General features: G+C 43.6%; 1 protein-coding gene across 2 annotated transcripts; it reads right to left on the bottom strand.

Moving 5' to 3' along the window:
- Positions 1–10,248: 10,248 nt before the first annotated feature.
- On the bottom strand, positions 10,249–14,829 carry LOC147636993 (sulfoquinovosyl transferase SQD2-like). Of its 2 annotated transcripts, XM_086800591.1 has the most exons (12): positions 13,907–14,829; positions 12,847–12,913; positions 12,694–12,764; positions 12,498–12,615; positions 12,298–12,371; positions 12,101–12,156; positions 11,770–11,853; positions 11,590–11,677; positions 11,432–11,509; positions 11,257–11,313; positions 10,646–11,147; positions 10,249–10,544 (listed from the first exon to the last, which is right to left on the bottom strand). In XM_086800591.1, exons 1-11 carry the CDS (start codon positions 14,314–14,316, stop codon positions 10,652–10,654), a joined length of 1,599 nt encoding a protein of 532 aa, XP_086656717.1. In that variant the 5' UTR covers positions 14,317–14,829; the 3' UTR covers positions 10,249–10,544; positions 10,646–10,651. The 2 variants fall into 2 exon arrangements, with proteins under 2 accessions (XP_086656717.1, XP_086656716.1); XM_086800590.1 differs by having other exon boundaries at positions 10,422–11,147; positions 13,907–14,827.
- Between the last annotated feature and the right edge of the window lie 9,322 nt (positions 14,830–24,151).

The following is a 24,151-nucleotide window of genomic DNA, read 5'->3' as shown; positions in this document are numbered from 1 at the left end:
GCTACTTGTCTGTGTACTCCACTTTCAAATATATGTATCTCTTGCATCATCACATTACTAGTATTACATGTAATATTATGGCCCCTTCTATCATTCACTATCTCTTGACTTATTTGCACTTGCAATTTTTCCAATTCTTTCCCTTTTCCTTGAAGCATTTAAGGAAATTATCTCAGAGGAGAACTCGAAGTACCTACCCCTACCATTCTCGCCAAAGACCTATTCAATTGAGATTACACTCATTTGGCCCATTTATTATTCATTTGATTTGGCATCCTTCATATAATAACCTAAGGTTATATGTCTCCCCTTACGTTTGTGCAATGTAAACTAAAGTTTGGGTTATTTGGTTAAGTGTGTGAATGCACCCTAGAGGTGTAAGATATTGTGGAAAGATAAGAATGTCATATAAGATATTGTGTGCATGGTGAGAGCCATATAAAAGAATGTGGAAAAGGAGTTGCCACATGGCATGATGATGTGTAAAAAAGATTGGGTCAATGGCTATCTATGTTAGAAGCCACATTTATATGGTTCATACGACATATGCATTGATTGTTGAGTGTGCTACTCTCTCTCTCTCTCTCTCTCTTTCTCTCTAGTCATGGAGTTTTTGGTGTGGTTTAATGGACCTTAGTTTATGCTTAATCTATGTTGCACAACACCATGATCAATCGCATATTAGGATTTTCAACATGGTATCAAGGCTAGGATGGGCTGAAATTGCAGCTTGCAGCTTGCAAGTGCATTAAGCTCACCGAAAAGGGTGGAGCACGGTTAAGTTTGCTCATGAAAGGTGAACAAAATTGTGTAGAAGCCATTGAAGACTTTTAAGAGATTGTGCACCCTGACGAAGAGAAAGCACCCTTCAAGATTTGGCATGCAAGTAGGAGGGCATGTGAGTTTTGGAACTCATCAAGGTAGCCATAATGATGGCTATTGGAACCATAAAAGCACAGTATAGGAAGAGGCTAAGAGAGATGCAGCGAAGAGGAGCAAACCTCAAACAGTAGCAGAGGCAGCAGGCCACCATCGCTTAGCAGAGTAGTAAAGGAAGGCGACGACCTCTGGAGCACAAAGGTGATTGCAGTGTTCCAGGCCTCAGAGTCGTCTTCTCTACCAGAACCATTGCCGCAGTAGCAAACAAATAGCAGTAGGTGGAGTGTGGAGCAGGCGAACTGTACACAGCAAAGAGGCACAGCGACTCATAGAGACAGCAAAGCAGTGAAGCTTGACGACCTCAACGTTGAGGGAAAGCCATGAAGTAAAAGGAGAGATGCAGCTGTCCGCGTGCCTCTAGAAAGAAAATGGAGGCTGAATTTACAGGTTTAGATGTGGCAAACTCATAGCTTAGAGAAGCTTGCATCAGCAGAGCAAAGCTCTGGCTATGGCGATGCACAGAGCCACAAGCAGCTCATGGAGAGATTTGAGTGTATAGAAGAAGATGATGAGCTGGAGTCTGACGAGTTGCAGAGCGGGCCACATGGGTCCTAGACCTGTATAGATCTTGGCGAAAGAAAAAACCTGCATGTTAAGCGCTGCCAACTGAGTGCCTGCTCCCGAATTTAGAGAAGATTCAATTTCTTTCCTTTGAAAATGTTTAACCTTTGAGAATTTGAAAGGTTCATTCACAACAAGTAGCCCGATTAGATAAGCTGTTTTTCACATGTTTCAAAAGCATACATACTATATTCATATTGAATTTGTAATCAACTTAGGATGAGGGTTCTCTTACCTGAGCCGCTGCGAGCTCAAAAAAGAGTGGAGATGCATGTGTAGTCTCTATGGACTTAGAGACGCTTGTGAGAGCAATTGGCTCGTGACATTATTGTTAGTGATAGTGTACAAATTGAGAGGTGAGTTGGTCAAATTGATTAGAGAGATTGTATGCACACACCCGAGTTATGTAAACTAAAGCTTGGGTTATTTGGTTGAGTGTGTGAATGTACCCTAGAGTTGTAAGATATTGTGGCAAGATAAGAATACCACATAGGATATTGTGTGCATGGTAAGAGTCACATAAAAGAATGTGGAAAAGGAGTTGCCGCATGGCATGATGATGTGTAAACGAGATTGGGTCAATGGCTATCTATATTAGAAGCCACATTTGTATGGTTCATACAACATATGCAATAGAATGAATTGTTGAGTGTGCTACTCTCTCTCTCTCTCTCTCTAGTCATAGAATTTTTGGTGTGGTTTAATCCACCTTAGTTTATGCTTAATCTATGTTGCACAATACCCTGATCAATCCCATATTAGGATTTTCAACACCTTAATGTCCAAATGGTTGCACCCTTCATCACTTATTTTCAACAATTATATATATATATATATATATGCCTTCAATATATTTTGTTAGCAAGCCAAAAATAGAATTCTCTTTAAAGTCCATGGAAAGACTGATAGTATAAGTCTCTTTTCCTTTGAGTTTAGCTTCTTTAAAGTCTTAACTAGCCAAATGTGAAGTCAATGGCCTAGTATATAAGTGAATATCACTTTGTAGGAACATACATTCTTATGCATAGTTGATATTCCCTTGGCTAGCTCGTGTATGAGCAAGGGAGAGACAACTTGAGAGAGTAGACTAGATTAGGCATTATGCCTCTTGTTTTCTAGCTTGTATGTGAGAGTTCTTGAGTGAGAGAATGACCCATCTTGTGTTACAAAGCAAGCAAGCAAATGTAAGAGCGGAGCAACTAAATGGATGTTACACTTCAGAGCATAGCTCAGTGTGGAGGATAGCAAGTAAGTTCCCATTGACATTTGCATTTCCATTCTAGTACAGATCGGGGTGAGAAGCAACATTCTCAAAATAGCTACTACAACTTTGACAAATTATTTTTGCCAACGTAGAGCATTAATCCTTACCAATTTTACATTCCCTTATTTACTTCTCTCATCACCTAATCTTCACTTTCCTCCTATATTCTACTTATACATCTCTCTTGCTTTTATCCTTTCCCCTATCAAATCATCTTTAAAACTATTTGGGTGAAACTTTTGCTTCTTGTTTTTAAAATTTTCATGTTTTGAAACAATATTACCTCCCTACTAATATATTGTTAAGACCTAATTTTTTCCTTTCAAATTCTACATGTGCACCCTTGCATGCGATGCCTCCAATTACTAGATTCTCAAGGGCTTGCACTAGTCTTGATGATTTGCCTTGCTATTTGGTGTGTATGTAAATTAACATTTATGCTTTTATGTTATGAGAGCTTTCAAATGCCATATCAAAAAACGTCATTAGGCCTAGGGTGTTGAAATGAGAGGTTATTTGAGCCATGATTGTAGGCATTAATTAAAAATATAACTGAATGTTTAATTCGGACAATATGGCGAGCTATTTTAAATCAAATCACTTTAACAGTGTAAACAAAACCACAATATTACATTACTCAAATACTTAATTATTACAAATATGGTTAGTACAACTTGTAATTTTGGCGTTCCATTATTTTTCAAGAGGAATTAAAGATGGCAAAGTGCATTGCAACTAAATATACAATTACTATATACAATTGTTTCTTAAGAGTAGACATAAATTTTGAATCCTAGTGAGGCCAAAAAGGACAAAGTGAGGGAAGTATTTCAAGAAGGAAATTCATTACTCCTTAGTAATACCAAAGAAAAAAAGGTTGATTGCCAATTGTGAGAAGCACTCACGTTTCATCTTTCTCTCTCTCTCTCTCTCTCTCTCTCTCTCTCTCTCTCTCACACACACACACACACACACACACACACACACACACACACAATCAAAGGGTGCCATATTTTCTAGGCCACATGATTTCCTTTTTACCTAGCAATCATGTAAATTGTTTTTCTCCTAGCCTCTTTGCAACTCATCATCATCATCAAACATACCCAAGATGTAAAATGCACAAACATGAAGACAATGTTAGAAGTCATCTCCTGTCTATACATATACACCAGGGCCTCTGTTGTGGGTGTGCCCACCCTTAATAGGTGTTTTCTCATTTTTCCCCACTCTCCATATTGTTTCCCCATTTTTTTCCCTATTTTTTCCTTGGCTTGGGTGGCTGCCCTGTGATGGCAGCATGTCCCACTAGTAGCTGGCCGACTACATGTGTTCACCCTCTGGAGCAGGCCGGCTGATGTGATCTAGTTGTGGACCTCTCAGATGCTGGCCGACTTCATTCTGCCGATTGGTGTTGAATGCAGTCGGTTGCCTGTCGGCTGCCCCTTCTACTGGCCAACTGCTCTCTTGGGGCCATATAAAATGCCCCCATAGCCCCCATGCCACATTGTATCACTTCGGGATCTTCTTTGTGTATATAGGGTAGAGTTACATGCCTCTATCTCTCTCTTGTGCTATTGTTTTCTACATTGCGTTTGCTCTTGTGTTCCTAGATTTGGTCATCATTTCCGCTGCACATTCTGACATGGTATCAGAGCTCTAGGCTCTTGATTATTCTTCGGATTTGTGTGAGCAAGAGGGGGACTGTTGTGTTGCTGATTGGACGAATGTACGGGACTGTTTGGGAAGAGGAGAAGCAAGAGGACGGCGGGCTGATTTACTAGACAGCCACTTGTAGGTGTAAGTTCTTCTTTGTTCCCACCCACTTACCCTTTTTCAGAGCTCTAGGCTCTTGATTGTTCTTGGGATTTTTGTGAGCAAGAGGGGGACTGTTGTGTTGCTGATTGGACGACTGTACGGGACTGTTTGGGAAGAGGAGAAGCAAGAGGATGGCAGGCTGATTTACTGGACAACCACTTGCAGGTGTAAGTTCTTCTTTGTTCCCACCAACCCACCCTTTTTCAGAGTACATCCCCGCAATGGCAGATCTATTAGAAATGGCCGAGAGGCATGTGAAGATCCCTACACTCCCCATGTTCTCGGTGGACCGTCAGTTGGTCGGGAACAACTACGGCATATGGAAGGTTATGATGGAATCTGTTCTGGAGTCTTACGATCTCACTGATTTCATCGTTGTTGGGGTTCCACGACCTGAAGTAGAGGAAGGGGAGTTACCATCAATCCGAAAGGACCCAGGCACATATGTGGGATCCTGTCAACGTCAAGTCTGTTCATTTATCTTCCTCAACTGCACACCGCAAGTAATCAATCATGTAAAGCATATGACACTGGCCAGAGGTATATGGCAGCATTTGGCTTCTCTTTACAACAGGGTATCGCCCATGAAGAGGATTTATTTGGAAGTACAGATGCGGGTTATGAGCCCTGCAAAGTCGTTGACGATGCGGGAGCATATTAACAAGCTACAGGCTCTTCAACAGGAAGTTCTTCAGGCTGGGAAGGAGATATTGTCAGAGGACACGGCCATAACGTTGCTGTCGCATTTGCCCTCTCAGTACACAGCATTTTACTCATCTTTGATTACCAGTGGGGGCAGGCTCAGCACCATGACGTGGGAGGTGTTAAAAGTAGTATCTCATGTGGGAACGAGGCTTAGTAAAGGGTATAAATTATTATTTAGTTTATGCTACATGAGTCGGCCATTTCCATCATGAGGGTATAAATACCCATGCCCATCATTGTATTATTTCATCTATTCATTGCTAATATCAAGTTCAAGCGTTGTTCGCCAACCTCTCTCTCTCTCTCTCTCTGCGTCAACTTCTCTCTCTCTCTCTCTCTCTCTCTCTCTCTCTCTCTCTCTCTCTCTACGTGTATTCAAACCTCCGCATGCTCGATTCTGACATGGTATCAGAGCTGAGTGCTCGTTGATTCTTGGGCACACGGAGGAGTTGGAGAAGGTGGCTGCTGCAGCACTGTGGTGGCAAAGAGAGACAGAGGGCAGCTCGCGTATCTATGCTACATGCTTCGAAGGTGACACAAGACCTCAAAGGGCGGCAGCGTTTCAGCGTTTTTTTTCAAGATGGCAGATGAAGCGGGCGAGACGCCGTCGAGTGAGGAGCGCGACGTGCTGTCCGCCGCCTACAAGGGCGCCATAAGCTTGTGCCGAGACGCGCACTGTGTGATCGACGCCATGGAGTCCAAGGAGGAGATGGAGGCCGTCGGGCGCAGCAAAGGCGAAGGTGGTGAAGATGGGCAGTTGCAGCTGGGGATGATCCGCTGCTATACCGACAGAGGATTGAGGCGCAGATTTGCGAGATCGGCCATGAACTGATCAAGCTCCTGGACGATCACGTGTTCCCCAACATGAACATGGCGGAAGGGTACGACATGGATTTCATGGCCAAGCTCGCGCAGGGGGTCGAACGCTACGAAGAGGCGGCGGGCTACATGCGAAAGGTTATCCATGATCAGTTATCGGCTATGAATAGTGCATTAACTAGTACCTAGTTAGCCGCCTTGGTTCTTACGAAGTTGCCTGAGGAGTATGAGATGGTCTCGAGGGCATTACGCTTACAAGTCACGAAGGAAAAGCTGGAATTTGATGATCTCAGCTCTTTTCTCATTGAGGAGGAAGCAGTGCTCATTTCCCAAGGCAAGATTCGAGTTCCAAAGGATGTAGAATCGGCACGTGCTGCATCGGAATCCAATAAGAAGTCTAGGAGCCGTTGTTATAAGTGCGGAAAGCGAGGGCATTTGGCTCGGGATTGCAAATCCAAAGCTAAAGCTCAAGGCTCGACGAATGACAAAGGCAAAGGCAAAGCTGACGAGGATGACAGTAACAGTGATTCTACTAAGGATGCTACGGCGTCTGCCGGTGTGGCGAGGACTACACTGGCACATGCTCCAGCATTCTAGCTTGGTGGATGGATGCTACCACGTGCTTCAGCCAGAGAGAGGCATGTGAGTGGCAGAGAGGGGCAGTCTGTGCTCCCGTTTTGGTGATTTGGACCCGTGTGTCGGAGTTCAAGGCACATGCATCTGGCATGGAACAGCTTGACAAATCTATGGACGTGATGAGTTCGTAGTTCATTGGTAGTAGACTATGGATGGGATGTGTTCCTGGTTCATTGTGTAGCAGAATTTTGGGCGTCGTGTGTGACAGTTCAAGCATTCAGAGATTTTTTGAACGTGATGTGTTCGCAGTTCAACGAATGGGGGATCATGGATGTGGAGTTGTCTGCAATTCATTATTCTATGTGGCAGCTAAAGCTCAAGATGCCATTTTCTTGTGGAGACAGGTTGATTGGTGCATTATCTGAGGTGTACCTAGCAAAGGCCACGCTAGGGTGTCCATGGTTGCATCTGCATCGACTTGGTTTCTTCATCTATGCCCACTATGAGCTACAGAGAGGGTGTTAAAAGTAGTATCTCATGTGGGAACGAGGCTTAATAAAGGGTATAAATTATTATTTAGTTTATGCTACATGAGTCAGCCATTTCCATCATGAGGGTATAAATACCCATGCCCACCATTGTATTATTTCATCTATTCATTGCTAATATCAAGTTCAAGCGTTGTTCGCCAACCTCTCTCTCTCTCTCTCTGCGTCAACTTCTCTCTCTCTCTCTACGTGTATTCAAACTTCCGCATGCTCGATTCTGACAGGAGGAGCTTGTGCCCATGGTCTTGGACCAGCAGCAACGATTCACAAACCCTCCTCAGGGTGAAGGTTCGAAGGCCTTAACTGGCCAACGATCGAAAGGCCGTAACACGAGCAAACGAAAGGCTTCATCGGAGAAGTCTTCTGAGAAGAAGTCCATCGCTGACCGCGAGAAACTAAAGGCAGAGAGGACTTGTAATGATTGTGGTGAGAAAGGCCACTATTGGAGGCAGTGTCCCAAGCGGAAGACTGAGAAGGGTGAAGATTCATCAACAACAATCATGAAGACTTTGGCTTTTGTGCACTTGGAGGTGATGGACACTGATACTTCATTTTCTTCAGGCAAGGAGGAGGTTGGAGGACTCGCCGCTACGGATACTCGGGAGTGGATTCTAAACAGTGGTGCTTTCAGGCACATGACTCCTTCCCGTTCAGATTTACAGGATCTCTGCAGGTATTCTGGTCGCATTCTTACTGGGGATACATCCACTATCCCAGTTCACAGTGAGGGCAGGTTGGAGAAAGTTCCCGATGGCAAAGGGGGGACACATTCCTCCCAGGTGTTGTATGTTCCGTCACTTGGTTTTCATTTGTTGTCAGTGCATCAGGTTTGGAAGATTGGTGTACGGGTGGAGTTTGATGAGCATTTTGTTGCTCTCCGAGACAAAGCAACAGGCCATGTGGTTTAGGAAGGCGGAGTGGAGGATGGAGTTTACAAGCTTTCAGCACTCTCTCTCCTAGGTCCTCAAGTTTGTGATGAGTGGCAGTCTAGTAATGGCCACTTAAGTGTGGATACGCTGCAAGTGCAGGCTCTCCGGGACCAAATGGAGAATAGCTTGCCAGTTGATGGCAGTAGTTGGCAGGAACTCTCCAATACTGATGTTGGTGGTTCTTGTGTTCGTCAGTCAGAGGAAACTGAACACGTAACTTATGCTTTGATGTCTCGTAGTATTCCGGACAAAGAAACTACTGTAGATGAGGATGCTCTTTCCATGGGGACCTCTCAAAAAGCCAAGCAAGTGGCACATGATTACTTGCAGAAGGAGGTGGATTCTCCAGGCTTTGTGGTTCTGGATTCAAAGGGGTTGGTTGACAGGTTTTAGAAGGCCTTGCGTGGTCTTCATCAAGTTTCCAGGACTTGGCTTTGCACCGTAATAGGTGTTGATCCTTGTGAGTAGTGTGATGCCTCTTTGACTCGGAAGCAGAATGGTAGTGTTTTGAGATCGGAAGCAAACACAGACACTTGACTCAATGGACAACTAAGGAAACCCTTTGGAAGTGCCAAATTCGAGAGGTCAATCAAGTGCCTCTCGAGATTCCGATGCGTTGCATGGAAGGCACAAGCCTCTTGAGAGAATATATGACAGTGCTTTAATGGGACAACCATCTCGTGGAAAAGAGCCTATGCCTGAGGATGAGCCCAATGCATTGAGGGCTGAATTGGAGCACATGAAGAAGCTTTTGCACGCAAAGAAGCAAGAGCTGAAATTTTTGCATGAAGATCCCCATGTACAAAGTGTCATTGAAGCAAGGAAAGATAATGCTATGGTGGATATGACCTTTGAGTCTATTGATTTGGTTGATGGACACCAAATTGGACGGGAGCTTCCTGATGAGGCAGTTGAGCTCATGGTTGCAGATGACTCTTTGGAAGGCAAGATTGCAAATCTTGTGGTTTCGGCGGCATGCGAAGGATCATGGCCTCTTTTACATAGGAGGGGGATTGATTGATGGAGTTCGACTCCACGGTTGGAGTGACTCAGTTTGGGGAGGAGATCCGGACACGAGGGGATCTACTTCAGGCCCAGGAGCAGTTTTATGGAGCAGTAAGAGGCATTCATCTTTTGCCTTGTCGTCGACAGAGGCAAGAGTACTGGACTGCTTGTGATACTGCTTGTAAGGTGGTGAGGTTGCAAAGGTTGCATTGCAAGACTGGGCTTCCACTGGAGGAACCCATGGTCATCCAGAGGCACTTTCTTCGTGAACAGATCGTTGCTAATGACATCTTGCTAGAGTTCTGTTCGACGGAGGACAATATGCTGGACCTCTTCACGAAATCGCTATCTCAGGATTTGCTCAAGTGGCACCCCAGCTTCTTGTGGTTGGTTTCACAGCCAGGAGCTGAGAGGGGGTGTTAGAAGTCATCTCCTGTCTATACATATACACTAGGGCCTCTGTTGTGGGTGTGCCCACCCTTATTAGGTGTTTTCTCATTTTTCCCCACTCTCCATATTATTTCCCCATTTTTTCCTTGGCTTGGGTGGCTGATGGCAGCATGTCCCAGTAGCTGGCCGACTGCATGTGTTCACCCTCTGGAGCAGGCCGACTGATGTGGTTTGGTCGTGGACCTCTCAGATGCTTGCCGACTGGTGTTGAGTGCAACCGGGTACCTATCAGCTGCCCTTCTACTGCTCTCTTGGGGCCATATAAAATGGCCCCATAGCCCCCATGCCACATTGTATCACTTCGGGATCTTCTTTGTGTATATAGAGCAGAGTTACATGCCTCTATCTCTCTCTCTCTTGTGCTGTTGTTTTCTGCATTGCTTTTGCTCTTGTGTTCCCAGATTTGGTCATCATTTCCGCTGCGCATTCTGACAGACAACACCTTGTGAAGGTCAATGACAAGGAGTTCTTGTTGTAAACACCAAAGGTATGTTTACAGTCGATTAACATTGATGGTCTAGGGGCTGGCAGCACCCCCCTTTCCTGAACATCAGCAAGAGGGATGGTGAGTGTGGGGTGATGGTGTCAAGCTACTTACCTTTCATCATCAAGCACGCTGAATCTGAGCGTTGCCTCTTCTAAGTTAAGGATGCATTTATAAATTAAGACCTCTAAGTCCTCTGAAATTATAAAGGTACAAACAATGAGCCATGTTGGCAACAAAATCGTTGCTCACAAAGGCTGTAATGTGACAAAGAAGACCATCATCATCTGCTAGGAAAACAAGAGGGTCTAGCCATCTTTACTTGGGGCCAATGACAGTAATCAATGATAAATTTGAGAGGTCAAATAATCTATGAGTAGCCATTGTGAATGAGAACTTAGAAGGCAATTGTGCAACCAAATAATCTACAAGTAGAGCCTGGAAATCTGCACCATAGAGCACCAAATTAGAACAATGATGTGTAGATATTTCAGCCAAGGCTAGAAAACTCAAGGATATACACAATCCAGCTGATATATGCATATACCAATGATTAGGTTGCAGACTCCAGCTGCCCCACAGCAGAGCGCCTAAAAAACCATGCAAACCACCGAGAAAGCTGGTGCCGCCGTTTCTGCCAAAACCAGATTGCAGCATTGTACTCCTCATTTCTCACATGTCTTGTAGCAGCTCGCCAATCATGCTTTTCCACCTCTGCACGACCAGCAGCTCCTATTTGCTCCCGAAGTTCCTGAGATGCCAATATGGAATTCAACTTGCTAATGCAATCCTCAACGTCCCCTGGTGTGTAGAGAAAACCTGTTTCGCCTTCTTGGTTAGATGGAATAATGTCTGGGATCCCGCCTGCTCTAGCTGCTACAATGGGTACCCCAGACGCCATTGCCTCCAGCACAACAAGCCCAAGAGTCTCGGATTCAGATGGCGTGACGAAAACGTCTCCACTAGCGTATGCTTGTGAAAGCTCCTCTCCATGCAGCATGCCAGTAAATACAACAGGCATCCCTTCAAACATCTTCTCTAGATCTTGCCTGGTTATGACGACAAGAAGAACCACATGAAACACACCCAATGGTCAGGGGTTTGCTTCACATTACAGGAAGAAGATGGCTCATGTACAACAAAAGCCCACATTCTTACCTGTAAGGACCATCGCCGACAAAGGCAAGACGGGCATCGGGCATCTTTTCCATCACTCTGCATACACAACATAAGTCATGTTTGTAATGCAATTTAGTCTTCCAGACCCTCAAACCCAACTCCAGATTATCATGGAACCGCAGCTAAAATAAATTTAAATGATGACAAAACTCACTTTCTAAAAAAATCAAGGTTCTTCTCTGCACCTAGGCGCCCTACATGTACTATGAGCGGTCTGTCAGTTTCACCATCGCTGGACAGAATTAGGGGAGCAGGTTAGATTTCTTGTATGCAAGTTAGTGCTGGCAATAGACACAACACAGTCAAACATACCTTAAATGAGCCCTCATCTTGGAAGACTTAAACCGTGGATGAAAACTCTCCGCATCAACACCCTTGCGCCATAATCGGATCTTGTAAGCTGAAAGAAACCCCTGGCTGCTCATGTTGCTTGTGAAACTTGCAAACACCCCTACAAAGAGGCTTCAATTAAGAGGGTCGGTTTGAACCTACCAGAAGCAGCTCCTGCAGCTTGAAGCTCCCTTCCAACAACACTTGAAGTGACAAGAGTAAGGTCCGCAGCTCTGTGCAAGATCTCTGCAATTAATCATCGACATAACATAACCTAACAGCATTAGAAGCTTCACTATATTTATTCATTATGTGAAAAAAACAGCAGGGAGTTGAAGGGATCGGAGTCGAGACTTCAGACCCTCAAGCAAAGAAGATCACTGTGGGCCAAAGATGCAACATTCAATGAGTAGTTATGTCAAATGAAGGAGCTCAAATTAATGAGAAAGAACCATGCAGTGTGCAGGATAAAATTAGGAACAAGGCCGCGTACTTATAATCAACCACATCGGCTTCACCAACCAGCTGAAGGTGTACTTTGGGATGTACCTATCCACAAGAACCAGGAGTGATGTAAAACTTAAATCTGTCCATTCAATCAAAGCAATCACAGCAAACATAATACTACCCGACACAAAGACTCTTGCTATAAAAGGAGGATGAAACCCAAACAGAAACCTGTGTACTTACAGTGGAACATGTGTATGGTACGACAATACTAATGGCACTTGCAGAAGTTTCGCGATAATGAGAGCCCCGACAACCTAGACATATACATGCGTGTATTAACTGTAACATTTTGACCATATATGTGCGTGTATTCAACGAGACCCATGATAGGAGTAGGAAACCAAAAGCACATTTCTTACATGGATGTACATGAAACTCACCATTATACCAGGAGATGAAGCATGTATTATATCGGGCTTAAACTTTGCTACCTCCATAACAATTCGAGGGCTTAGAGCCAAGGAGAGAGGGACAACTTTATACCATGGGCAGGGAAAGCTGCAAATGAAGCCAAGTATGAATGTGCTACAAACCATCCAACAGAGAAAGAGGGGTGAGGCAGGTGGTAGCTTTTACCTCCATGAGGCAACAACCTTTGCACCATGGTAGTGATCTGGTGCCCCTACATGTGTGGTGACCACTATTACCTGATAATCATGACATCCGATAAGAAAAATTGCACCCAGTCATGCAAAACATATAACTGGCCAAACTGCACAGTACTCTTACCTCATCTCCCATCTCCTTCAGATGCTTGATGAAGTTCTGGAACCGGTTTTTGTAGCCAGAAATGTAGCTGCAGTACATGTAAAGTTAGTTTCCAAAGGCCATATTGTTCCCTGAGACAGTTACTAGGGACGGTTTGCCTCAACAGTATTTTCTTGCACCAATGCACACCTGAAATATTATATATATACCTAGATGAATCCAGGAACATGGCCAAATTCACCTTTTAGGAACGTGCATGTTATATACTCATGGTAGTCAACCCACAAGACTATATAACTATCAACTCCATTATGCATACTATGGACTAGATACTACGACATCCCCACTATCGTCATCAGTGCCCAATAGTGGGTGTAGAACTCTGTATCAAGATATGCTCTCACACACGCGCGCGCGCGCGCGCACACACACACATAAGAGCATATATTCACACAAAGGCCTTCGTATTGGGTTTCTGTCAAACCTCCGGAGATGCAGGGCTGACTCAGCCATTATGAAACCTAGCACTAAGGGAAGTAGCAAATAGAAAGAATTAGTACATCAAATAAGTAGTTGATAGGGCAAATGCACCACTAAAGATAGAAAGAATTAGCACAATATCGACTGACCGTAACTCGGACAAAAACTTCACAATGTGAAATTTGCATGTCCGCTGATACGGCTGAATTATATACCTAGATGAATCCAAGAACATGCCCAAATTCACCTTTTAGGAACGTGCATGTAATATACTCATGGTAGTCAACCCACAAGACTATATAACTGTCCCTGTGAAGCTTTCACCCTACATGCAACCCCAGATGGTTCACCATATCTCCAAATTGGCCAAATCTTGATATGAAAAATGAGGCAAGGCAGCTTATGAATCGCACAACATTCATAAAAAACCTCAGTGCATTGTCATCACTCAGACCACCCACTGGAAACCCACCTAAACTTTGGCTATCCTTCATGAAAAAGAACTTCACCAGAGGCTGCCTCAAACCAATGCTAGTGCAGCAGGTAACAATTTTTAAAGGCCATACGGATGCGACCGGCGTGCAGAAATTGAGAAACTTACGCGAAAGGAGAAGGCTCCACAAAGAGGGCGATCCTGCGTGGCTCATGGGCTACATTGTGAGGCAAAGATGGTTCCAAGACTGCAGGAACAGTTGTTGACATGGCAGACACTTCAGCCACTGTCCATCCCCTCCTCCTCTGCGATTGGTACAACTTGCCGACACCAGAAAAGGAGTCACTTACGAAGGGCCTCTCTGCAAAGGAGGCACAAGCACCCAACTGCACATTTTTCCATGGTGAAATCTGCAAAGCACCAGGCCGCAGGAGTTCTTCTGGACAATTGTCACGAGCCATCGTCGTACATGACAAATTGTATGAACAGATAGGCCGCTGTAGAGGGGTGGGAATAGACATTACAGGGGATGGAGAGGATGCTGCAGGGGAGGGGGCTGGCGGAGCAAGAAAAGCCATGGAAGGCAAACAATGAGCTGCAGAGAGACGTTTTGAGAGTACAGTCACTACTGCATTGCAAGACCTTGGTATTAAATTAAGGCGTTCTCTGATTGATTTTGCAAAAGGAGAAAACCCACTGTCCAGATGCTCATTGTAGTTCTCTGCTACTGTGACCAGTCCTCGGTTGCTGAGAAAACCCTAATTGATCCCCGAACCCTAACGGATTGCCACAAACTGGGGGAAAGCCCTAATTCGGTATAATTGTCCAGACGCTTAGGTGACTGATTGGATACCTGCTCTGCTAATGACTGCACTGGCTGAGACCCAGATCGAGCAGTGCAAAGGGCTCAAAATCAAAAGAAGGGGAGACCCAATACATATATCAAAGGGGAGGGCAGAACCCAACAACCCACACTGTGTGTGTGTGAGAGAGTAGGTGGCTGGGTGGGTGATGGGCAAGAGGCTCTGCGAGTTTTCCACTGTAAACAGCCTTGAATCATCTCACGGTCTCACCAAACATCAGATTGGTTGAATTTCGTCCTACACGGTACACCTAAACTTCAAAAGCATTCAAGAATCTTTAGGAGCATATCCAGTCTCGGACCAGGAGCATAATCCATGGCACATGCTCGCATGTGCTGCTGCTGATGCAAGTGAAGTTTGTCATTTCATAAGACTTTATGCCACATCCACTTGTTTTTAGTGCATCCATGTGGAAATGCCCACATAATTCACATGATATACCACTCATAGTTCCCCTCATCCATGTCCAAATGCATGAGCATCTCAAAGCCTGGCCATTCAAGTGCATTTTACCACCTTCAATCTCATTGGTGGTCTCGACACTCTGAGGGGGTGGCTTCACACTATGGCCCAAATGCCATAGCCTGACCAACAACCCTCGATTTTGTTCACCTTCAATACTCTTGTAAAGATTTGCATTTCACGTGACTTAGACACTCACTATCTTTTTTTTTTCGAGAAAGAGATCCTTCTATTAGTTACCAACAAGCAAAACAGCCATGTGCTGGCTAAGTACAAACTCAACTCCATACAAGGGAGCAATAATCAAGAAAACTAAAAAAAGGGTGAAGGGTGCTCCTCCCTTGCCTGGCCGCTCTAGGAGGAGAAGGCTACCTCATACAATGGGAGGGGGAAGGGGGCCGGCCAGGAGGGGGGGTAAGGGAAACAACCACACAAGTGGTCTATAATGCCAAGTGGGCTCACCACCCTTGTTAGTGAGAAAAAGAGTATGACGCCAAATCCACAAGAAGGCCTCGCGGCGCTTTTGTATGCAAATGGAGCCACCCTAAAGCTTCCCCCAATGTCCACAGAGGGTATGCATGATATTGAGCTTGATGCTCCGGATGGACTCCGTGGCGAGGTGAGGATGCCCTCAATGGCCAACGCTACAGCTAGCTCTCCAAATATGCCAAGTAGCAATACTGCTATAAATCTCCCATCTCCGACAAGAACTAAGAGTCCAATGATTAGAATCAAGAGCTGGAAGATACGGCGATGCCATGACGGCCTCAACCTCAATGGCCCAAGCAATTGTGCCCCAAGTAATTGTGCCGCAGGGAGGGGGGCAGTCCAAGTGAATATACAGAGAATCCTCTGTGAGACTTGTTGAGCCTTCGGGCAGTCCCAACAGCAATGGCACTAGGACTCCTTAAGATGGCCACACCTCGAACAAATTGCAGGCCAACCAACCACGCTATGTGTGTTGCCATAGAAAGAGAGTGATCTTTTGCGGCTGAAAACTATCCCACATCCTCTTCCATAAATCTAAGAGAGACTGTGGAGGGAGGCCCTGAGACTGTCAGTGCCATGTTGCTATAGGAGTGCCCTCAATCGCAAGCATCTGAATCCTCTAGCCTAGCCATGAGGTGTAAGCAAAGAAAGGGGTGCAAGGAGCCTCCTCTCTATCAAAGGGATCATGCCATGTCCACTCCCATGGATCCCAATGAAGTTGTGTGAGAGAGTGACCCTCCCATAGCCATAACCACTAGAATCCCTCTCTGCCCACCTTGGCCAATGGAGGGTCAATGTGCCAACTATGCTCACAGAAACCTATCACCCTCACCCTCTACAAGGTGCATCCACTAAGTTCCTCCAAAGGGGCTCTATTCTGTCAAGTCTACCATGCGGTCCGATAGAGAAGGTGAGGAAGGCGAAGCTGGATAGCCAAGGGTATGTTGTGCTTGGTGACCACACCCAACCCCACTATGGGGGGAGGGTCCAAGATCACAGCAACAAGCCAATCTGGGGGGATAGAAGAGTCGATGTCGAGGCTAAGTTCGTCCTTATCTCGTATCCCTGTGAGGCTCCTCTCCTGGGCCTCCAAGGGAAGTTGAAGAAGCCAATCTCCTAGTGACTACATTACTTAAAGCTCGCCATGATACGTGGTGCGGGCAGGCCCCCAACATATGACCACTCCGTAAACAGACCAGAGGGTTCCATATCAAGGGTTGATAGAGGCACTCCTTGATGTAGTTGGAGAGGATTGCTAAAGGGCCGGCCAGAAGTATTCCGAAGTTTGCAGGAGGAGGCTGGCCACAATTTTGTCCTCAAATGTTGGGCTAAAGCCATGAGCCCTCATCTCCGTAAAAATCCATGTCCAGGCTAGGAGAAAGTCCTTCGAAGGATTCCATGGACTATCAACTTGCCCAAAAGGGCATGACTCTGAATAGAGAGGCAATGATGCCCATGCCCCCCCCGCCCCCCTGGTATCAAGGCAGGCCACCTTGGCCCATGTAAGCCTTACTAGCTCAAAGAAAGTTATGGATCAATTGGTGAACCTAACCAATGCAAGCCCAAAAAAAGGCCCAGCAAGAGGTGATGTACCGCAAAGTGGCGAGAAGAACCTAGTTCGCCACCATGACTTGGCCAGTTAAGGAAAGCTTGAGTCAACTTTAGTATAGCAATTTCTTCCTAATGCTTAAAAGAAGAGGGGCTAAGTGCTGCTCTAGGGAAATATCAATACCAACCTTGCATGCAAGAAAGCAAACTGAGTGCCGTGGGATCCACTAAAAAGCCTCAACTGGCCTCCAAGTCGCGGTGGGCGATGAATGTCATGAACAACGGAATTATTGGGAGCCTAGAGAGCTCGACTGTCCGGATAACTCACAGGTGAGGTTTAGGGGAGCCAAAATGACCGGGTATGGACTCGAGACTGGCCGAGCACTAGTGAGAGTGGCCGAGCACATGTGAAGAGCGTGGAGTCCAATCTTAGAAGATCATGCAGGTTCGGCTGTGATTGGGTGGAAAATCCAGGAGCTCTCAGCATCCTGGTCTTGGGAAGGAAGTCGTGCAGCACAGGCTGCCCTTACACTGGTATCAGAGCTTGGATCCTTAAGCGCTGAATGTTGTGAAATTGGGAAGGAGACCGCCAGCCTAACTGCCCATATACCAGTCGGATACACCATCGCCACCAACGTTGTACAGTTGTAACAACAAACATCGGTAAGAAGGCCCAAACCCGGCTCTATTCGAATCCCTGATCACGCAGCTCATGACTGCAGGTAACGAGGGGCGCGATCACGCAGAACAGCTCTTTGACATCTGCCGGACCTAGTTCTCAAGGCCGACTATCATTGCTGGTGGGCACGCAAGCTAGCCAGCCTATGCTATCCATAGCTGCCACCAAGGCGATTGGCCAGCACAATAGCTAGTGCTGACATCATCAACGATTGACCAATAGCCAGCGTAGACGTCATCAGCGCGAGTTGATGCAACCCCCAGTCATCATTACCCCAGCCACTCACTAAACAGAAAACGCCGAGTTGCCGGATTCAGAAAAAAGCCGTGTTGCAAAGAACGCTGGAGCTTCACCAAATCTGAGAGTTTTATAATTAAAAAAATGAAAGGTTATACCTTATTAAGGTTTAAACCTTTGTACCTAAGAGCATGTTCCCGTGGAGGAATTACTCAAGTGGAATTTTGAGCCCCTATACTACGATCGAGAGAGCTTGGACTTGAGATTTGTAGGTCATGAGGAGTATGAATGCGTGCATGCAGAAGGGGACATACTTCAACAAGATAACAAGATAAGGGAATTCTTTCATTGCCACGTGCTTTTTCTTGAATAGCATGCAGTTGCAATCAGTTAAGAGCTTGTTTCTCCATGATTTCAGATCGTCAGTTTTTTAAAGGCATGATTGTGTGTGAGATTTTCCTTACCAGAGTTACACACACGTGAAGGTTTTAATGTGTGCACTTAGGCATAACAAGTTCCGGTTATGCTCAAGGACATGTTTGCATTGCTTTGCATATGTTTTTGGCCTATTTAGAATTTTTTTGCTAGTTTGTATGCATGTTCGCATACGAGAAAGCAATTAAGGTGTGTTTTATGCACATAAAGAGGTATTTTTAATGTATGAAAAGTTCTTGTATACTGTCTTGGTCATACTATATGATCAAAGAAGTGACGACAAACATAAAGGTTCTAATCCATCTAAGTAGCAAGCAGTTTTGAGTCAGTTTTTCTCATATGAGAATTCAGAAGGGGCTCATAAAGAGAATCTATGTTTTTGAAGTGCTCGTGTTAGGTCTTAGTATTTCTAAGCTTGTTAGTACAGACAAGGATAAAGATAAAGATAAGTAGCATGTTTGTTTTTTTGCTTTGGATTAAAGTAGTTTACTTTTGGTGGTTGAAGGCCTTCATGAGTAGTCACGTTATGTATAAATTCTTTAAATGACCTGTTTGAGCATTTAGGACCAGCATTTTATAGTTGCTCAATCTGTAAGCTATGCTTTGTTTGCCACACTTTTGGTTTGATATATTTCTATGTGCAAATTATTGTCTGACTTAGTTCAAAAGTCTTGAGTCTCGTATGGTTAGCCTAGAGGCTAAGTATGATAAGATTCTTCTTATGTTGGCAGAAATCCAGAAAAGTTTGAGGGCATCCTCCCCACAACTTGTGTGTAAGGTAGGAACATTGAATGTTTCTCCTCATGGGGAAGGGACATCTAACATTCCTGTTGCCCCTAGAGGCGAGGTGAATCACAAGACACCACCATCGTTCTAAAGGCTTTACCACCTTCAACGGGGAGAACAAGGAAAGAAAAAAAAGATGTGGTGATTACCTTCTTGTGAAAGTGGCAGGATTTGCATAGCTTGCATCAAACGCTAGGGCACCTGTGTGCCCTAAAAGCAAGCCTGTACCTTGGGGGCAAGGCTTACAAATGTTGGATGAGTCTCATGGAGTCTAAGACCCACTCCACGATTGGGCGGGTTTGAGAATCTATTCAAAAAGAAGTTCCTCGCAGAAAATGAGATGGAACAAAATTGGGATGCATGGAATCATTGGGAGATGCATAATCTCACTTTGACTCATTACATCGGCAACTATAGGGAAAGTCATTCTCAAGTTAATTATACGAATCAAGCAAAGCAAAATGAGCCCAAAATGCTCGAGGAGGCGATTAAGTTCACCCAAATCTTTGACGACACGGTTGGCAAATGCAAGCGTGCAATTGATACATAAAAGTCGTCTATGATGGCACGTGGTCCTATGTTTCAAGGTCCCGTGAAACGACAAGGACCTATGCAAAAGAGTAATCAAGCTAAGAAAACTAAGGGACCGATGTGTTTCTTAAGGTCAGAGGACTATGAGAAAGCGAATCAATAGAATCTAAGGTTTTATTGCATGGCAAGGGACATAATAAATCCCACTACCTTAAGCTTGGTTTGTTGGACATGGCTGAGGGTTCACAAACCAAAGAAAAGGGAAAGGACAAGAAAGTTTATTTGTGTGTCCTATTAGTTTGTTGTTTGTTAATCATTTGATGTTATTTATGGCTGATCCAAAGTGATGGGAAGGCATTTATTTTTTGACTCTATGGGATTTGAGTTACGGTACTTTCTAAATTTTTTACATACTACATCTTTTGGTGTCTATGAGTTCTTATGCTTTTTATTATTTAGTGTTCTTTGATGCTTTTACTAAAGCAATGAAGTGATAAGATTAGGGTTGTCTGTGAATATCAAAAGATTTCGGTTATGTTTGGATCAATTCACCATAAATAATTTCAGCATGTGGTTATATGTATTTAGAAAGCTTTCATTCTTGCAGTTTGAGAGGGTTTCTTTCTTTTGGTTATTCAACTTTAATCGTATGTCTCTTTACGATTCTATTTGTTAGTTTTTCAGAGGATAGGTTAACTTTAAGGGAAAGGGAAAGTCCCCAATATTACTATTTCTAGAAGCTTGTGTGATAGCTTTTGTTATAGAATGATCAATCCAAGTTAAACCCTTGTGGTGGAAACAGATATGATTAATGATGGCATTGGAACTATTGTTTGTAAGATGGTAAACCTATTCCTTAAGAAGTTGGACAAGGTCCAAGAAAAGTACTTAGTATGAAAGAGAATCGTATGCTATGGTACATATGTTAAGGCAACGGTATCATTGGTATGGTACCTAGTTTGAAATAATTGTGCGTATCAAATGGCTATCTAGATAAAGGAAGTTGAAAGGTCGAAAGGCTCGTCAAACAGAGTTGTCAAGAGTTTGACCTTCAACTTAAAGAAAAGAGTGCTTGCTTGTAATCACTTAAGGGGGGTAGTGCGTTGATGATCCGCATGATGCCGCGTTGATGATCCGCATGATGCCCATGTGTGGTGTGCCATAGTGATGAGATGGTACTCATCCTAAAGTATAGTGGCCCCATTGTCAAGATAGGCACAACCACTAGCGGTAAGTCTCATAAAGAGGGTAGTGTTCGATAAGTGACATGATTCCCTAGATGGTAGATATGATGTTGGGATCCCTATTCACCATTCCAATCAAAATTGTTAAGCTTACGATTACCATAAAAACAATGTCCGAGGTGACATTGTCCCACTTTAATTAGTGAGATATAAAAGGAGTTATTGGCTAGACCAAAGAACAAGAGGGTCTAGTTGCAATAGCGGATTGCCAAAAGTATCTTGTTGTTACTAGGTGGTATGGGACACTTAGTAGATAATGAGGATGAGGTAATCAAAAAGTGGTTGACCGGTACCTACTTGAGAATTTTCTCATCCAAATGATATTTCAAGCTAGTCGACACTTGAAATATAAAGATTTGGCCAAAGGAAGTAAAGTATATGGTCAGTCAACGAGTAAGATGTAGAACTCAAGAGTTCTAAGAGATTATCCACAACGAATAGAGGCCATGATTCGGTTTGGATAATCAGGCATTGGTTGACTAAAAGGTGCTGGTTCATTCCAACAAAAAGATAGTGGGTATGCTCGAGTTAGTTTGGCTATTCATTGAGTATATCAGTCGTATATATGTGGGCTGATTGCCAATATAGTAAGCGATAGTGATATAAAGTTTAATAGTTGTTTTGGCATACTGTGTTCAAAATATTGGATACTATGCTAAGCTTGAGTACGATTAATCATCCATAGCAATGGTCTAATCAAGAGAGTCAATCAAATCCAAAAGGATATGCTATAAGCATAATTAAGAAGCAAACCAGTTGGATGCATATTTGCCCATATTGATTTGCTAACAATTGTACCAGACATTCAGAATGAGGATCCAGTGTAGAGTCCTCATGGCCGTTGGACTTGAGAAAGAAAAGATACAAAAGGTTAAAGATTTTATTCAAGATCTCCACAAGATGACGAAAATTGCAAAAGATAATGTTCAGAGAGCACAGGACCGTGCTAAACATTATGCAGACAAAGATCGTAGACAAATCATCTTTGAGGAAGGTGATAAAGTGTTTTTAAAGGTTCCCGCACACTCCGAATCTTTGAGTTTATGGTTGCTACTCATTTGTACTTTCTCTTTTGTACTTGTAGAGAGATTCATCTCTCTCCTTTGAGCTTGGCAATCTTTCTCACACTCTACACCTCTATGTTCTTATCTTTGAGCATTGTGTGTGTGTGAGTCCAGCTCCATCCTATGAGCTAACAATGATATCAAGGCAAAGCTTTCTATAGCTTGGTTTTCTGTTTCAAACTTCATTTTGTTTAAGCTTGCAAGCTTCCATAGATTGGCTCTTAGTTTCCATCAAGTGGTTGTTGTAGAAGTACATAGTGGTTGCAGAGAAGTACATAGTGGTGCAGACAGAGTTCTTATCTTGGACTCAAGCCTTCTTTGTCTCATGGGCAAGTTTCACTTAGTTTGGGTGTAGTATGCAATCCATATACTTTGAGAATGAAGGTGAAAAACAATCGTCCTAACAAGATAGTGGGCGTCTTTTTGTTATGCATCCAATGCATAGATCGTCGGGGCACAAGTGTGGATTCTAGGTTGGTTCATTGTATGGGCAGCCTGTGCTGCGTGCATGACTTCCTTTCCAAGACAAGGGTGCTGAGAGCTCTTGGATTCTCCACCCAACCATAGTCAAAACTGCATGATCTTCTAAGATTGGACTCCACTCTTTTATTAGCTAGTAAGCTCCTTGTCCGGATGGTCGAGCTCTCTAGGCTCCCAATAATTCCGTTGTCATGACATTACTCTCCCCTTAAGGGAGTTTTCGTCCTCAAAAACGAAATTCGGGAACCTCTTTTTGAGTGTGTTTACATTTTCCCAGAGGTAGAACCTTCTTCTGGTCTATCCTTCCACTTGACTAAACACTCCTCCTGTCATACAGAGTGTAGAGTTCTTTTTTTCTCCACATCCACCGTGATGGGTCAAGGTCTTGGATGACCATTTACATGATAGGATTCACCACTCGGATGACATCTACCCCCGCCGAGATGGGTCAAGGTCTTGGACAACCGGTTATCTTTACGATAGGATTCATCACTCGGATGACATCCACCCAACATAATATAAACCTATGTGGTATCTTCACAAGCTTCATAAAAAATAGTATTTCATCAAACAATATCCAAGCAATGTACAAACATGATCAAGCATCCATGCATCACACATGCATTGTGAAACAAGGTAAACTAGTGCAAGGTCTCGTCATACAATCTCGATCCTCCCCATCGAATCTCCGAATACGTTTCTAGAACTATCAAGTCCTTGCTTGAACTTCTTAATTTTCTTTGCTTTAATGAAACCTTGGAGCCTTGATCAATTGTTGCTAAGTCTCTGTAAAGATCATTCTTATTTAATTCTCTTTTTAGGATTGATTCTAATAATGGTCTCTCATTATTTAGGGTTGAATCATCTACTCATAGGGAAATTATTCTATGCAAAATCTATTTAAATTTTCCCTACAAGAAAAGTAAAGGTCTTTCTAGGGATTAATTCTATCAAACCAATAGGATTTCCTTATTCCTTAAATGATTTTTCTTAAACTATGCCTATACTAAGGGTCATGTGCACACTTTAATTGCACATAGGGTATATTCCTATGCACATAGGGTATATTCCTATGCAAACTATCCAATTCTTGAATTAAACTATAGGTAATTTTTGGGCATTAAATTCCAACCCATTCTAGAAAAAAATTTAACACACTTTTCTATGTCATAATTTATGCACATCCTAAGATATCTATTAAATAACCTTTAAGGTTCTTCTAACTATATGATTTAGGGTGGCTTAATTAAAAATCTACACAATTTTTTAGGATTATGCCTTAATTTATGCATCAATGTGAACATATCTTGGTGTAACCAATGCACATTAATTGATGCATCCATGTGCTTGCCTTTCTGTGCAATAATGCACATTACTTTATATGTTCTTTTAATTTAAATTAGCAAACTACATTCCTAGTTGAAGGTAAATGAATATCGTCCTAATTTAGAATATTAATTACTAAGGCTAAGGTCAAAAAAAATCAAGAGGTAATAACCTAATGCCTTCCCTAAGGTTCACATGAGCCTAAATTATAAAATTGACTCTATTTTTTAGAGTATGCAGAAAATACCAAAGAGTAAAATAATTACTTT

This window comes from Cibotium barometz, chromosome 7, assembly GCF_041138505.1.
Source record: "Cibotium barometz isolate CiBa-2024 chromosome 7, ASM4113850v1, whole genome shotgun sequence".
NCBI classification, from domain to species: domain Eukaryota; kingdom Viridiplantae; phylum Streptophyta; class Polypodiopsida; order Cyatheales; family Cibotiaceae; genus Cibotium; species Cibotium barometz.
Note: the sequence above shows the minus strand (reverse complement) of the source record. Positions and strands in the feature narration are given on the sequence as shown.